This window comes from Palaemon carinicauda, chromosome 21 (genome assembly GCF_036898095.1).
Source record: "Palaemon carinicauda isolate YSFRI2023 chromosome 21, ASM3689809v2, whole genome shotgun sequence".
In the NCBI taxonomy this organism is placed as follows: Eukaryota; Metazoa; Arthropoda; class Malacostraca; order Decapoda; family Palaemonidae; genus Palaemon; species Palaemon carinicauda.
The window spans coordinates 107,459,562-107,474,561 of record NC_090745.1 but is presented as its reverse complement, the minus strand read 5'-3'; the positions used below and the strand labels follow the sequence as shown (position 1 = coordinate 107,474,561).

General features: G+C 33.8%; 1 protein-coding gene across 1 annotated transcript in view; it reads right to left on the bottom strand.

Moving 5' to 3' along the window:
• LOC137615047 (protein amalgam-like) overlaps positions 1 to 15,000 on the bottom strand; it is a 512,182-nt gene that overhangs the window by 16,092 nt on the left and 481,090 nt on the right. The window contains exons 5-8 of the mRNA XM_068344680.1: positions 10,360 to 10,500; positions 8,884 to 9,051; positions 4,049 to 4,102; positions 1,210 to 1,320 (exon numbers count right to left, since the gene is read on the bottom strand). Coding sequence (XP_068200781.1) covers positions 1,210 to 1,320; positions 4,049 to 4,102; positions 8,884 to 9,051; positions 10,360 to 10,500 — 474 coding nt within the window. The remainder of the gene's footprint in view (positions 1 to 1,209; positions 1,321 to 4,048; positions 4,103 to 8,883; positions 9,052 to 10,359; positions 10,501 to 15,000) is intronic.

The following is a 15,000-nucleotide window of genomic DNA, read 5'->3' as shown; positions in this document are numbered from 1 at the left end:
ACTGCATCTCACACCATCTAAAAGGGTAAAGTGGTCTTTGATTTAAGAATAGAATAGGATCAGTTATCATTTAAATAGGGACAAAAGGGCACATGATAATGGATTTCGGGGGTATTTACTACAAACCTGAATTAATTTTTGACTTTGGTTGTTTCTATTTCATTGAAAAAAAAAAATTAACTCCAAAATGGTTCATATTTACCGTATGTTTTAAATAATTTTGGTTTGAAGTTACTTTCGATTTATTAACATATAAACCACAAATGAGGTGATTTTCTGTAGCCATATGATTGATAGTCCTATTTTTTTTAAATGTATAAGAAATGAATATAAACAAGTACCAACTTCATAATTAAGAATTCTTTTAACTTTACGATAAAAAACGATAAAATGATAAAAAAATTAAACTGATTGGCATATAATTTTTCCTACCTAGTCTAATAGTAAAGGAAACCAACACGAGAAACAAAACTGAGCACCAATGAGAAGCCAAAGAAAAAGTATCTTACAAGAAATGAAAATAGAACTATACCAAAGCAAGGGACTCTTATCTTCACATTTAATCCATTTATTCGTCTTTTCTATTTTAGTATATTTTCATATTAATTTTGCATGGCTTACTCTTATTATCCATTTATCCGTCTCTTTTATTTTACTGTTTTTATATTGATTTTGCATAGCTTGCTCTTATTATACATTTACCCGTGTTTATTATGTTATTGTTTATTATATTGATACTGCTTGGCTTGCTCTTAATATCTATTTATCCTTCTTTTTTATTCAACTGGTTTTATAATGATATTGCATGGCTTGTTCTTGTTATCAATTTGTCTTTTTATGTTAGTTTTTTTATACTGATATTACATGGCTTACTCTGATTATCCATTTACCCGTCTTTTTCATATTTACTGTTTTTACATTGATATTGCATGGCTTACTCTGATTATCCACTTATCCGTCTTTTTTTATATTTACTGTTTTTACATTGATATTGCATGGATTGCTCTATAATCCACTTACCCGTCTTTTTTATGTCACTGTTTTTATAATGATTTTGCAGGTCTCGCTCTTATTATCCATTTATACGTCTTTTATGTTATTGTTTTTTATAATGATTTTGCATCGCTTGTTGATACTATTTAATTATGACATGGGTTGTTGACATCATTTTATAATGACAAGGATGGTTTTCCTTTACGGCGATTTTACCTGGTTTATTCCCTGGGAGGAAACTGGTGGGCTTCTCGAAGCGTTCGGGGATATCGTTGATACTACTCTGCTTCGAGAGGGACTTCTGCATGTTCTTGGGAGGTCGAAGTCCTGCGGGTGAAGAGGGAGAGATATGCAGAAAAAAAAGGAAGCGAGAAGATGGGCCAGTAGGGATGAGGAGGAAGATGGACACATACACATGTAGCTGAAAATGAGAGAGAGAGAGAGAGAGAGAGAGAGAGAGAGAGAGAGAGAGAGAGAGAGAGAGAGAGAGAGAGAGAGAGAGAGAGAGCTGAAAAATATTTCAATCATATACAGTATATATATATATATCTATCTATATGTACATATATATATATATAAATATATATATATATATGTATATATATATATATATATATATATATATATAATATATATATATAATATATATATATATATATATATATATATATATGAATACGTATAATCATATATGTATATACATATATATATATATATATATATATATATATAAATATAAATATATATATATATATATATATATATATATATATATATATATATATACATTGAAAGTAATACATAAAAGAGAATGAGAAATGTGATATTCGTGATAAGAGAGTAAGAGAGAAAGCTAATACTATATCTGAATATCAGATAGACCAGACAGTTAGGAAGACAGACAGACAAACAGACAGGCACAAACAAATGATCCTAAAAGCATATAATTATATAAGACTCTTCTATCTTCACAAACAAGAAATTCTTATAAAATCGATATAACGAAACCACAGCAAAAGCGACAGAAAGAAAAAACGAAATAAAAAAAACTGCTAAGAATTCAATATCTCTGTAGGAAGAAGTACGAGATATATCTATATGGTATAATATAGCAAAGCCACACAAGTTAAAAAAAGCCAAGAAATATATGAATAAATAAAACACAGACGCCATGTTGCATTGTTGCTATCACAGTTATTTGTATAACCAAATACTTGCCTGTAAGACCCTTCATTAACTCATCGTCTTCTCTGTTTATCTTTATAGAGTTTTAATGACCTGAATGAATAATTAATGGGAAAGTTCACGAATTGAGTCTAAATTGGTGACAAATTCTTTAGATTTCCGAATAAGCGGTATAGCTTTGATTCGAATCTACTAAAAAAAAAAAAAAAAAAAAAAAAAAAAAAAAAAAAAAAAGGGCAATTTTAGATCAACTGTTACTTGGGGGGAAACAGACTGCTGTTGTGTAAGGCCAATATTATCCCTCAAAATACAACACTTGGAGAAGTGATGTTTCCTAAACCTTGGAGTTGTCATGCAAGATTCTGGTTATTTTGACCTTTGCTTATTAATTAATACTATTCCATCTCAAAATTTGAACGAAACTCAGTTCTATATTTTTGAAATTTTGTGGAATATTTTTCGCTATACTGAACGCAAAAAAAAAGAAAAAAAAGAAGAGAGTTCCACAATACCGAAATTATGATGATTCAAAATATTTCGAAGCTGGTTAAAAGATGGCAAAAGTGAGAAGCTTCGCTTATGTTAGCCGAGTAATCCTTTGAATAATGTCTTCGCTATAGAGATTACAAAAGAGTATAGAAAATATTAATACCGCTGAAAACATCTTCATGTAATGGATACTATAGTCAATTCTTTTTAATGAGGCAGATATGCACCGACTAGCAAGGGTTCCCTTTAAGCTCGGAAAAGTTTCCTGATCACTGATTGGTTGGACAAAATAATTCTAACCAATCAGATAGCAGGAAACTTTTCCGAGCTAAAAGGGCACCGCTGCGAGTCAGTGCATATGCGCCTCATTAAATAAAATTGAGTATAGTAACTAACATAAGTTATGTAACGATAGAGCATTTGTTTACAGTTGCTACTATCAATCAATTAAAATTACAAAACAATAAACTAGGTTTGCATGACAGCTCCGCTCTCAAAACCACAAGAAAATATTCCGGAATCCGACAATTTTGAATATCTCTTCCAATATCCACTAAAATGGAGCCACTGGGGTCAAACAAGGTCATACCTGCAACTGATACATAGATTATGGTATGAAGTTAATGTTGACCAGAGACAAATACGCATATACAAACAACAATTGCTAATATATTAGTATACATTCACAGCCAGTTTTTAAACATCTCGACATATTTATGTTTGAGTCTTTTCAATTAAACCACAGACAGTATCTGGGTAAATTGTCTCGTTTTTAATTATACCCATAAGGAAGAGTTGACGAGACGTCTGAAATCTGTTTTTGAAATTTTGAAAATATGGAAATAAATTTATATAGTATACTGAGGTAATATTTCTTGAAACCAAAAAAGGAAATGCAATGTTTTTAACATGAAAAGGTCATCTCTTAAATTATTTTGAGGGAAAAGGGGACATTGAAGAGTGCACGAGACGTCTGAAAACCATCTTTGGACGTATAGAAACGAATTTACATAGTATATTGAGGTAATAATTCTTGAAACAAATAAATTTAAATGCAATGTTTTCAGCCTTAAGAGGTCATCCCTTAAACGGCCTTTAGGGAAAAGGGGACCTCGAAGAGTGCACGAGACGTCTGAAAACCATCTTTAGACGTATAGAAATGAATTTATATAGTATATTGAGGTAATAATTCTTAAAATAAAAAAATTTAAATGCAATGGTTTTAGCCTAAATAGGTCATCCCTTAAACTGCCATGAGGGAAAAGGGTATTTTGAAGAGATGCTGCAACTGGATGGAACAAGAAGAGAGGTATATCTCAAGGATGCAAGATCCTCTTACTTGTGGTTTTATTTGAGTTATTAATGCCATAAAGAAACGTACCTTTATAGGGGACGTCGAACGGTACGGAAGACTCTGTAGATGGTCGAGATATTTCTGTTGGATGGAAGACACCGTGAGATGAAATAAGAAAGAAATATTATATAATATATTTTGAATTAATCTATTTCTATATTTCCCTTGACAACACAAAATCACTTAATCATATATTAGTTTTCTTTCCTTCGAAAATATAAAGCCGATATTTCAACTTGAGTTCTCATGCCTACATAATATGACACCAGGCATTGTTATTTTTTTTTTTAAATAATTAATTGATTTTTTCTCCTGATACGAGTGAAACTTAGCTAGTGATTTCATTGCTATCAAGTACGCTCTCTTGGATATTCACTTCGTGTATCTATACCTTTTGATTAATTTCTAAACTACTGGTGATAAAATATATACATTTATATTTTATTTTTAAAGATCAAGTAGATTTTAGTCTAATATTAATTATAGGCATTTATAGATTTTAAAAGTATTATAATACTGACCAAACATATTTATAAATATATATGAATGATAAATATATCAAAGAAATTGCAACACATAAAAAGACATTATTGTGAATTAACCCATTCAGAAGATTTTAAAAATATAGAAAAAAGGGGGAAAAACGATATAAAAACATTAGTGTGAATTATTCCACTTAGGAGATTTTGCAAATATATATATATATATATATATATATATATATATATATATATATATATATATATATATATATATATATATATATATAATATATACTGCATATATATACATATACATATATGATAAATTTTGCACATTATTTACGTGTTTTTCATATTCAAATAAGCCATATATATTTTTGATACATTAATGTCTGGATTCTCTTAACGACCTCGGGATCAGAGCCCCAGGCGAAATCACACAAAGACAAGAGCTTGGCTCCGGCCGGGAATCGAACCCTGGTCGGCAAGCTTGTACAGACAGTGAGTAACCCACTTGGCCACGAAGAAAGATAAAAGTCAATGACAATTCTTCTGTACTTATACCTGTCGAATTCAGGTATTTTGTACTTAGAATTGAAATCAACCCATCTTCACCATCGTAGCTAATTGGTAGTTTGTTACTTGGCATTCAATTAATGATAAATTTTGCACATTTTTACGTGTTTTTCATATTCAAATAAGCCATATATATTTTTGATACATTAATGTCTGGATTCTCTTAACGACCTCGGGATCAGAGCCCCAGGCGAAATCACACAAAGACAAGAGCTTGGCTCCGGCCAGGAATCGAACCCTGGTCGGCAAGCTTGTACAGACAGTGACTAACCCACTTGGCCACGAAGAAAGATAAAAGTCAATGACAATTCTTCTGTACTTATACCTGTCGAATTCAGGTATTTTGTACTTAGAATTGAAATCAACCCATCTTCACCTTCGTAGCTAATTGGTAGTTTGTTACTTGGCATTCAATTAATGATAAATTTTGCACATTTTTACGTGTTTTTCATATTCAAATAAGCCATATATATTTTTGATACATTAATGTCTGGATTCTCTTAACGACCTCGGGATCAGAGCCCCAGGCGAAATCACACAAAGACAAGAGCTTGGCTCCGGCCAGGAATCGAACCCTGGTCGGCAAGCTTGTACAGACAGTGACTAACCCACTTGGCCACGAAGAAAGATAAAAGTCAATGACAATTCTTCTGTACTTATACCTGTCGAATTCAGGTATTTTGTACTTAGAATTGAAATCAACCCATCTTCACCATCGTAGCTAATTGGTAGTTTGTTACTTGGCATTCAATTAATGATAAATTTTGCACATTTTTACGTGTTTTTCATATTCAAATAAGCCATATATATTTTTGATACATTAATGTCTGGATTCTCTTAACGACCTCGGGATCAGAGCCCCAGGCGAAATCACACAAAGACAAGAGCTTGGCTCCGGCCGGGAATCGAACCCTGGTCAGCAAGCTTGTACAGACAGTGACTAACCCACTTGGCCACGAAGAAAGATAAAAGTCAATGACAATTCTTCTCTACTTATACCTGTCGAATTCAGGTATTTTGTACTTAGAATTGAAATCAACCCATCTTCACCATCGTAGCTAATTGGTAGTTTGTTACTTGGCATTCAATTAATGATAAATTTTGCACATTTTTACGTGTTTTTCATATTCAAATAAGCCATATATATTTTTGATACATTAATGTCTGGATTCTCTTAACGACCTCGGGATCAGAGCCCCAGGCGAAATCACACAAAGACAAGAGCTTGGCTCCGGCCGGGAATCGAACCCTGGTCGGCAAGCTTGTACAGACAGTGACTAACCCACTTGGCCACGAAGAAAGATAAAAGTCAATGACAATTCTTCTGTACTTATACCTGTCGAATTCAGGTATTTTGTACTTAGAATTGAAATCAACCCATCTTCACCATCGTAGCTAATTGGTAGTTTGTTACTTGGCATTCAATTAATGATAAATTTTGCACATTTTTACGTGTTTTTCATATTCAAATAAGCCATATATATTTTTGATACATTAAGGTCTGGATTCTCTTAACGAGTGGCCAAGTGGGTTAGTCACTGTCTGTACAAGCTTGCCGACCAGGGTTCGATTCCTGGCCGGAGCCAAGCTCTTGTCTTTGTGTGATTTCGCCTGGGGCTCTGATCCCGAGGTCGTTAAGAGAATCCAGACATTAATGTATCAAAAATATATATGGCTTATTTGAATATGAAAAACACGTAAAAATGTGCAAAATTTATCATTAATTGAATGCCAAGTAACAAACTACCAATTAGCTACGATGGTGAAGATGGGTTGATTTCAATTCTAAGTACAAAATACCTGAATTCGACAGGTATAAGTACAGAAGAATTGTCATTGACTTTTATCTTTCTTCGTGGCCAAGTGGGTTAGTCACTGTCTGTACAAGCTTGCCGACCAGGGTTCGATTTCCGGCCGGAGCCAAGCTCTTGTCTTTGTGTGATTTCGCCTGGGGCTCTGATCCCGAGGTCGTTAAGAGAATCCAGACATTAATGTATCAAAAAATATATATGGCTTATTTGAATATGAAAAACACGTAAAAATGTGCAAAATTTATCATTAATTGAATGCCAAGTAACAAACTACCAATTAGCTACGATGGTGAAGATGGGTTGATTTCAATTCTAAGTACAAAATACCTGAATTCGACAGGTATAAGTACAGAAGAATTGTCATTGACTTTTATCTTTCTTCGTGGCCAAGTGGGTTAGTCACTGTCTGTACAAGCTTGCCGACCAGGGTTCGATTCCCGGCCGGAGCCAAGCTCTTGTCTTTGTGTGATTTCGCCTGGGGCTCTGATCCCGAGGTCGTTAAGAGAATCCAGACATTAATGTATCAAAAATATATATGGCTTATTTGAATATGAAAAACACGTAAAAATGTGCAAAGTTTATCATTAATTGAATGCCAAGTAACAAACTACCAATTAGCTACGATGGTGAAAATAGGTTGATTTCAATTCTAAGTACAAAAACCTGAATTCGACAGGTATAAGTACAGAAGAATTGTCATTGACTTTTATCTTTCTTCGTGGCCAAATGGGTTAGTCACTGTCTGTACAAGCTTGCCGACCAGGGTTCGATTCCCGGCCGGAGCCAAGCTCTTGTCTTTGTGTGATTTCGCCTGGGGCTCTGATCCCGAGGTCATTAAGAGAATCCAGACATTAATGTATCAAAAATATATATGGCTTATTTGAATATGAAAAACACGTAAAAATGTGCAAAATTTATCATTAATTGAATGCCAAGTAACAAACTACCAATTAGCTACGATGGTGAAGATGGGTTGATTTCAATTCTAAGTACAAAATACCTGAATTCGACAGGTATAAGTACAGAAGAATTGTCATTGACTTTTATCTTTCTTCGTGGCCAAGTGGGTTAGTCACTGTCTGTACAAGCTTGCCGACCAGGGTTCGATTCCCGGCCGGAGCCAAGCTCTTGTCTTTGTGTGATTTCGCCTGGGGCTCTGATCCCGAGGTCGTTAAGAGAATCCAGACATTAATGTATCAAAAATATATATGGCTTATTTGAATATGAAAAACACGTAAAAATGTTCAAAATTTATCATTAATTGAATGCCAAGTAACAAACTACCAATTAGCTACGATGGTGAAGATGGGTTGATTTCAATTCTAAGTACAAAATACCTGAATTCGACAGGTATAAGTACAGAAGAATTGTCATTGACTTTTATCTTTCTTCGTGGCCAAGTGGGTTAGTCACTGTCTGTACAAGCTTGCCGACCAGGGTTCGGTTCCCTGGCCGGAGCCAAGTTCTTGTCTTTGTGTGATTTCGCCTGGGGCTCTGATCCCGAGGTCGTTAAGAGAATCCAGACATTAATGTATCAAAAATATATATGGCTTATTTGAATATGAAAAACACGTAAAAATGTGCAAAATTTATCATTAATTGAATGCCAAGTAACAAACTACCAATTAGCTACAATGGGGAAGATGGGTTGATTTCAATTCTAAGTACAAAATACCTGAATTCGACAGGTATAAGTACAGAAGAATTGTCATTGACTTTTATCTTTCTTCGTGGCCAAGTGGGTTAGTCACTGTCTGTACAAGCTTGCCGACCAGGGTTCGATTCCCGGCCGGAGCCAAGCTCTTGTCTTTGTGTGATTTCACCTGGGGCTCTGATCCCGAGGTTGTTAAGAGAATCCAGACATTAATGTATCAAAAATATATATGGCTTATTTGGATATACATACACACACATATATATATATATATATATATATATATATATATATATATTATATATATATATATATATATATATATATATATAAACACACCATTGAGCTGCACAGACAGACTCTTTTCCCGGTTCTTATCGTTGTCGATAGAAGCGTTGCACCTGTACGTGCTGATGTCCTCTGACGTCACGCTCCGGATGATCAGAGTCGTATGCAGTTCCGGGGGACTCTCTCTGACTTGGCTCTCACGTACCTCGTATCGACCACCTGAGGCAGAAATATGATTATTATTATTATTATTATTATTATTATTATTATTATTATTACTTGCTAAGCTACAACCCTAGTTAAAGAGCAGGATGCTATAAGCCCGGGAGCTCCAACAGGGAAAATAGCCCAATGAGGAAAGGAAAAACGGAAAAATAAAATATTCTAAGAAGAGTAACAACATTAAAATAAATATATCCTATATAAGCTATAAAAACTTTAACAAAACAAGAGCAAGAGAAATAAGGTAGAATAGTGTGCTGGAGAGTACCCTCAAGCAAGAGATCTCTAACCCAAGACAGTGGAAGACCATGGTACAGAGGTTATGACACTACCCAAGAATAGTTAAATGCATTGCCCAAGAGATGACTGAAGAAATCAAGGTTTTTACACATGAGTTCGCTCTAAGTTGAATATACACACAGGGAAAGCATTTGATAAGACACAGTATAGGTATCTACTTGGCGGTAGCACTAAAACATGTATAGCAAGTGATAAGAAATTATATGGGATGGTTTTAAGGTAACCATATAGAGACATCACGTGGTGAAGTATAAAACTATCTTTGGGGGATTGGAGATTTTTTGGTGAGAGACTATGTAGACAGCTTTTAGTTGGACATAATTTCTATTACAAGAGCAATGTAAACAAGTTTTGAACAGAAGTATCTTTTGGAAGGAAACTACTTAAGACAGGTGATGGCTGGAGATATCTTTTGAAGGGAAACCGAGAGATAGCCTTTGCTTAGACATGGATTTTACCATGATATCTTTTAGTCGGAATATTATGTAAATTGTAGACAGCTTTTGGCTAGAGACAGCTTTCTGTTAGGCTATATCTTTGGGCAAGGAACTATGTATATATCCTATGGAAACCCAACTTTACGCTGAATGATTTTGTCCGAAAAAAATATTGATAGAACCCTTTTGACGGGAAGCTATACAGCAGACGAATCAAGAGGCTAGTTTATATTTATTATTATTTTAATAGCTAAGCTATAACCTTAGTTTGAAAGGCAAGATGCTATAAACTCAGGGGACCACCATGGAAAATTAGCCCAGTGAGGAAAGGAAATAAGGTACAAATAAACTACAAGAGAAGTAATGAACAATTAAAATAACAAATTTCAAGAAAAGTAACAACCTTAAAATAAATATTTCATATGAGGAATAGAAATAGGATAAAATAGAGTGTTTGAATGTACCCTCAAGCAAGAGAATTATACCACAAGACCGTGGAAAACGGGAAAGTATACACCAGGCGAATCAAGTAGCCAAGTTTATTTGAATCAAACAGTCAGTCTCTTACCGGATATTATCATTTTGCCGCTGCTATCCTGCCAAAGGACGACCGGTCTCGGGTATGCAGTCACGGAGCAGTTGATGGCTACATCATCCCCGAGGAACACTCCGATCATCTGAAGACTAACGTGTACGTCTGGGGCAGAATCTGTTGGGGAGAAGATAATCTGTGATTGAAATTGTTTATCTTTTGTGTGGTAAAAAATACAGTTTTTACGCGAAGGTCCTTTGGTTTTCTTGGGTAAAAAGAGGTGCGATAACAGTTTTCTCCATGGTATGAGAGAGAGAGAGAGAGGAGAGAGAGAGAGAGAGAGAGAGAGAGAGAGAGAGAGAGAGAGAGAGAGAGAGAGAGAGAAGAAGGGGTACCTTTCTTTATGGAAGAGTAGGCATGCATAAATACATACATACATACATACATACACACATACACACACAGGCTTTCTTCACTCCATCCATCCACACACACCTTGGCCTTCCTTTTGCACTTCTCCCACAACTCTTGCATTCATCACCTTCTTCTGCAGACAGCTATTTTCCATCCTCTCTACATGGCCAAACCTCCTCAACACATTCATTTCCACTCATGCTGTTAATTCAATTCTCACACCCGTTCTCACCGTCACTACTTCGTTCCTAAGCCCATCCAATAGATACACCAGCCACACTTCTCAGACACTCCATCTCGGACACATTCAAATTCTGCCTCTCCGTGACTTTCATTCCTTGATAGGTGACGTCTCTGCTTGGTGTTTTCCACTCGGGGGTTCGAGTCCCGCTCAGTCTCGTTAATGCCATTAGTGTCTGCAACCTTACCATCCTCGTGAGCTAAGGTTGGGGGGTTTGGTGGAGCCTATATGTCTATCTGTTGAGTCATCAGCAGCCATTGCCTGGCCCTCCCTGGTCCTAGCTTGGGTGGAGAGCGGTCTTGGCGCTGATCATATGATACATGGTCAGTCCCTAGGGTATCGTCCTGCTTGATAGGGCAATAACACTGTCCCTTGCCTCTGCTATTCATGAGCGGCCTTTAAAACGTTTAAGCCTTTAAACTCCGATCCATGCATCACAGTTGGTACAATCACTTTCTCATACAGAACTCTCTTTACATTCATTTCTTACCCTCTATTCTTTACCACTTCTTTCACTGCCCTCAACACTTTACATCCTTATTCAATCTCTAACGTACACCTGTTTCCACTCCACAGTTTGCAGCAACAACAGAAAGCAATTACTTAAACCGATCTACTTTCTCTAGTAACCCTCTATTCAACATGACATTCAACCTAGCACTACCCTCCATTCTCGTGCACATCAAAACCTTACTATTACCCACATTATCTCTCACTTCCTTATCTCACACAACTTTCCAAACATACATATACATGTAAATACATATAACTGTATATAAAGTATGTAGCAGCCTATATATTACAAAATGTGTGTGTGTATATATATATATATATATATATGTATATATATACACACACACACACACACATATATATATATACATAAAACTAAATCTTCTCTTTTTTCTTAGGAGAGAGAGAGAGAGAAGAGAGATGAGAGAGAGAGAGAGAGAGAAAAAAAAATTTCCACATATATATCCAGCAATTCATCACATCAAATAATTGCACCAAAAGCGAGTAAATCGCCTCTCAAGAATTCGTCATGAATCCCAAAGTCTTCGAAAAGGGCAGAGAGGAAAAATTTTCCCTCAACCGGAGAACAAAAATCCCCGCGAGATTTTTGTGGCTTTAAACTTCTTCTTCTTTCCGCGAAACACGAGACGAAAGTTCATAATTCATGTTTAGAGCTTGATAGCGTTCTCTCCACGAAGAAGCTTCGCACAGGCTTTCCTAATTATCTACTTTCTGAATAGTAATGGCTGGGGTATTAACTTTCTTCTCGCTCGACGAGAGAGAGAGAGAGAGAGAGAGAGAGAGATGAGAGAGAATTTTTGTAAGAATATATATACAAAACCAACAGCGATATTTGTACTTACACACTCATATATACATACACACACACATATATAATATATATAAATATATATACACACATACATATATAGTATATATATGTATATATATACAGTATATACAATATATATATATATATATATATATAATATCTACATTTGAATATATATACATATACATATACATATATACAGTGTATATATACATACATATACACACATATACATGTATATACATACATGAAAATTAAGTATACAAATAAAAAGCATCTTAGTATAGAAATCATAATAAACTTTAACATATCATATCAACCAAATTAAAGTCTTGATTCAATATACGTCAATGGAAGAAACCACATCACATGAATATACGAAGACATACTAATCGCGAACTAGACGCATTAAATATACAAGCCACATTAATAATATGAAATACCATATGTGTATAGTCGATACACTGATCAGGTAATAATCATAATTATAACACCAGCAACAATAATAATAACAATAATAATGATAGGAACACAAACAGACTGGAAGAAAACCTACTGTTGTACCACTACCATGAAATAAACAGAAATGTAAAAAAAAAAATAATAACTTAGGAAAATTCTTGATACATAAATGATGAAATATCATGACGTCATTTATATGAAAAAGACAGAATAGGATGAAAGAAAGGAATGCTTTTGAAACATTGTTTATGTCTAGTAATATTTCAGACTGCTTTCTTTTGGCTAATTAATATTTTCTTCATTTCAACTGTTTTCTGGAACTTGGCTTATACAGTATATACCTTTGACAAAGCTATAAAAATGTTTTAATGTTGAACAGACTGACATAAGTCTCTCTTTATAGTTTATATATGAAAAATCCGTTTTAATGTTGTTACTGTTCTTTAGACATTTTATTTCTTTATTTTTTTTCATACAGTCTATTTCCTTATTTCTTTTCATCACTGGCTATTTTTCCTTGTTGGAGCTCTTGGGCTTATAGCACCCTGCTTTTCCCACTATTAATAAAATTCTTATTTACTATTTTTGTTTTATGTAATCGAGCTTATAAATGGAATCTCATAGTGGTATATCTTTTAATATATTTTTATATTTCTTGGTATGAAATTAATTCAGTTAACATTGAGAGAGAGAGAGAGAAGAGAGAGATGAGAGAGAATGAGAGAGAGAGAGAGACTCAGGCTAAAGCATAAGAAACTTATCTTTTTTATCATTTATATTTAAAAAAACCCTGATCTCTCTACCTTCTCTTACACAGTAAATCCAATTTTGCTTCCACCGCAAATGAACAGCTCAACACATAATTGTAACTTTTCAATCCTTGTTTTTACATAAAATAAGAAAATAATATAATTTAACTTCTTCATTAATTATTTTAATTCTTTTATATATACCATATATATTATATATATATATATGTTATATATATAGATATATATATATATATATATATATATTTTACACGCACACACACACACATATATATATAGATATATATATTTACACACATATATATATGTATATATACATATATATAATATATATATATATGTATATATATAGATATATATATATATATATATATAATATATATTTACACGCACACACACATATATATAATATATATAGATATATAAAGATATATAAATTTACACACATATATATGTATATAAACAATATATATTATATATATTTACACGCACACACACACACACACATATATATATACTAGATATATATATTTTACACACATATATATATGTATATATACATAATATTATATATATATATGTATATATATATATATATATATATATAATATATATTACACGCACACACACATATATATATATATAGATATATAAGATATATAAATTTACACACATATATATGTATATAAACATATATATATATATATGTATATATATATATATATATATAGATATATTTACACACACACATACACACAAATATATATAGTATATATATATATATTCCCTTAGATTCGAGGCAGAGCTTCTAGTCCCATAGAAAAACCACTTGTTCATTATCTCATCGACAATCATCATCCACATACAGTAGTCGTAATTAGGACCCAGATATTCATGTCAAGATTCACACTCCATAATATACTGTCTCATCCGCATCAAGTTCACCTTTAATGAAGGCGGAATATCAAACGCTCACATTACAAAGTCTCCCTTTTACTAGTTCTGTTGCTTCCCCATTCTGGAGAAAAGCCTTTACTTTGAAAATGAAGTAATGGAATTTGAAATAATCTCCGGAGATTACTTCGCACTGTGTTGTCGGGATGGAGAGAGGAGGGTGGGAGTGTGGGGGTGGGGGGTGGGGGGGGGCAGTGGCCCTTGTCTGCCTGTTCATGATCTTGCAGTTTTACAGAAATGCTTCTGGGACTTCGGGGAGATACGAATGCAAATGATATGTTTCCGTCTGATTATCCAACTATTACTTTTCCCTCCTTCCTGCCAGCATCTCTTGGATAAAATTAGGAAACTGTTTCATTTAATTAAGTTTCTCGATTCCCAAAGTCGTCAAAATAATGTTCTCTCTTCAAGCTAACTGTAGGGACTCGAATTCGTCATAGAGATGTATATCAATGGATTTTTCTCCCATTTTAAGAGGCTACACTGTCTTC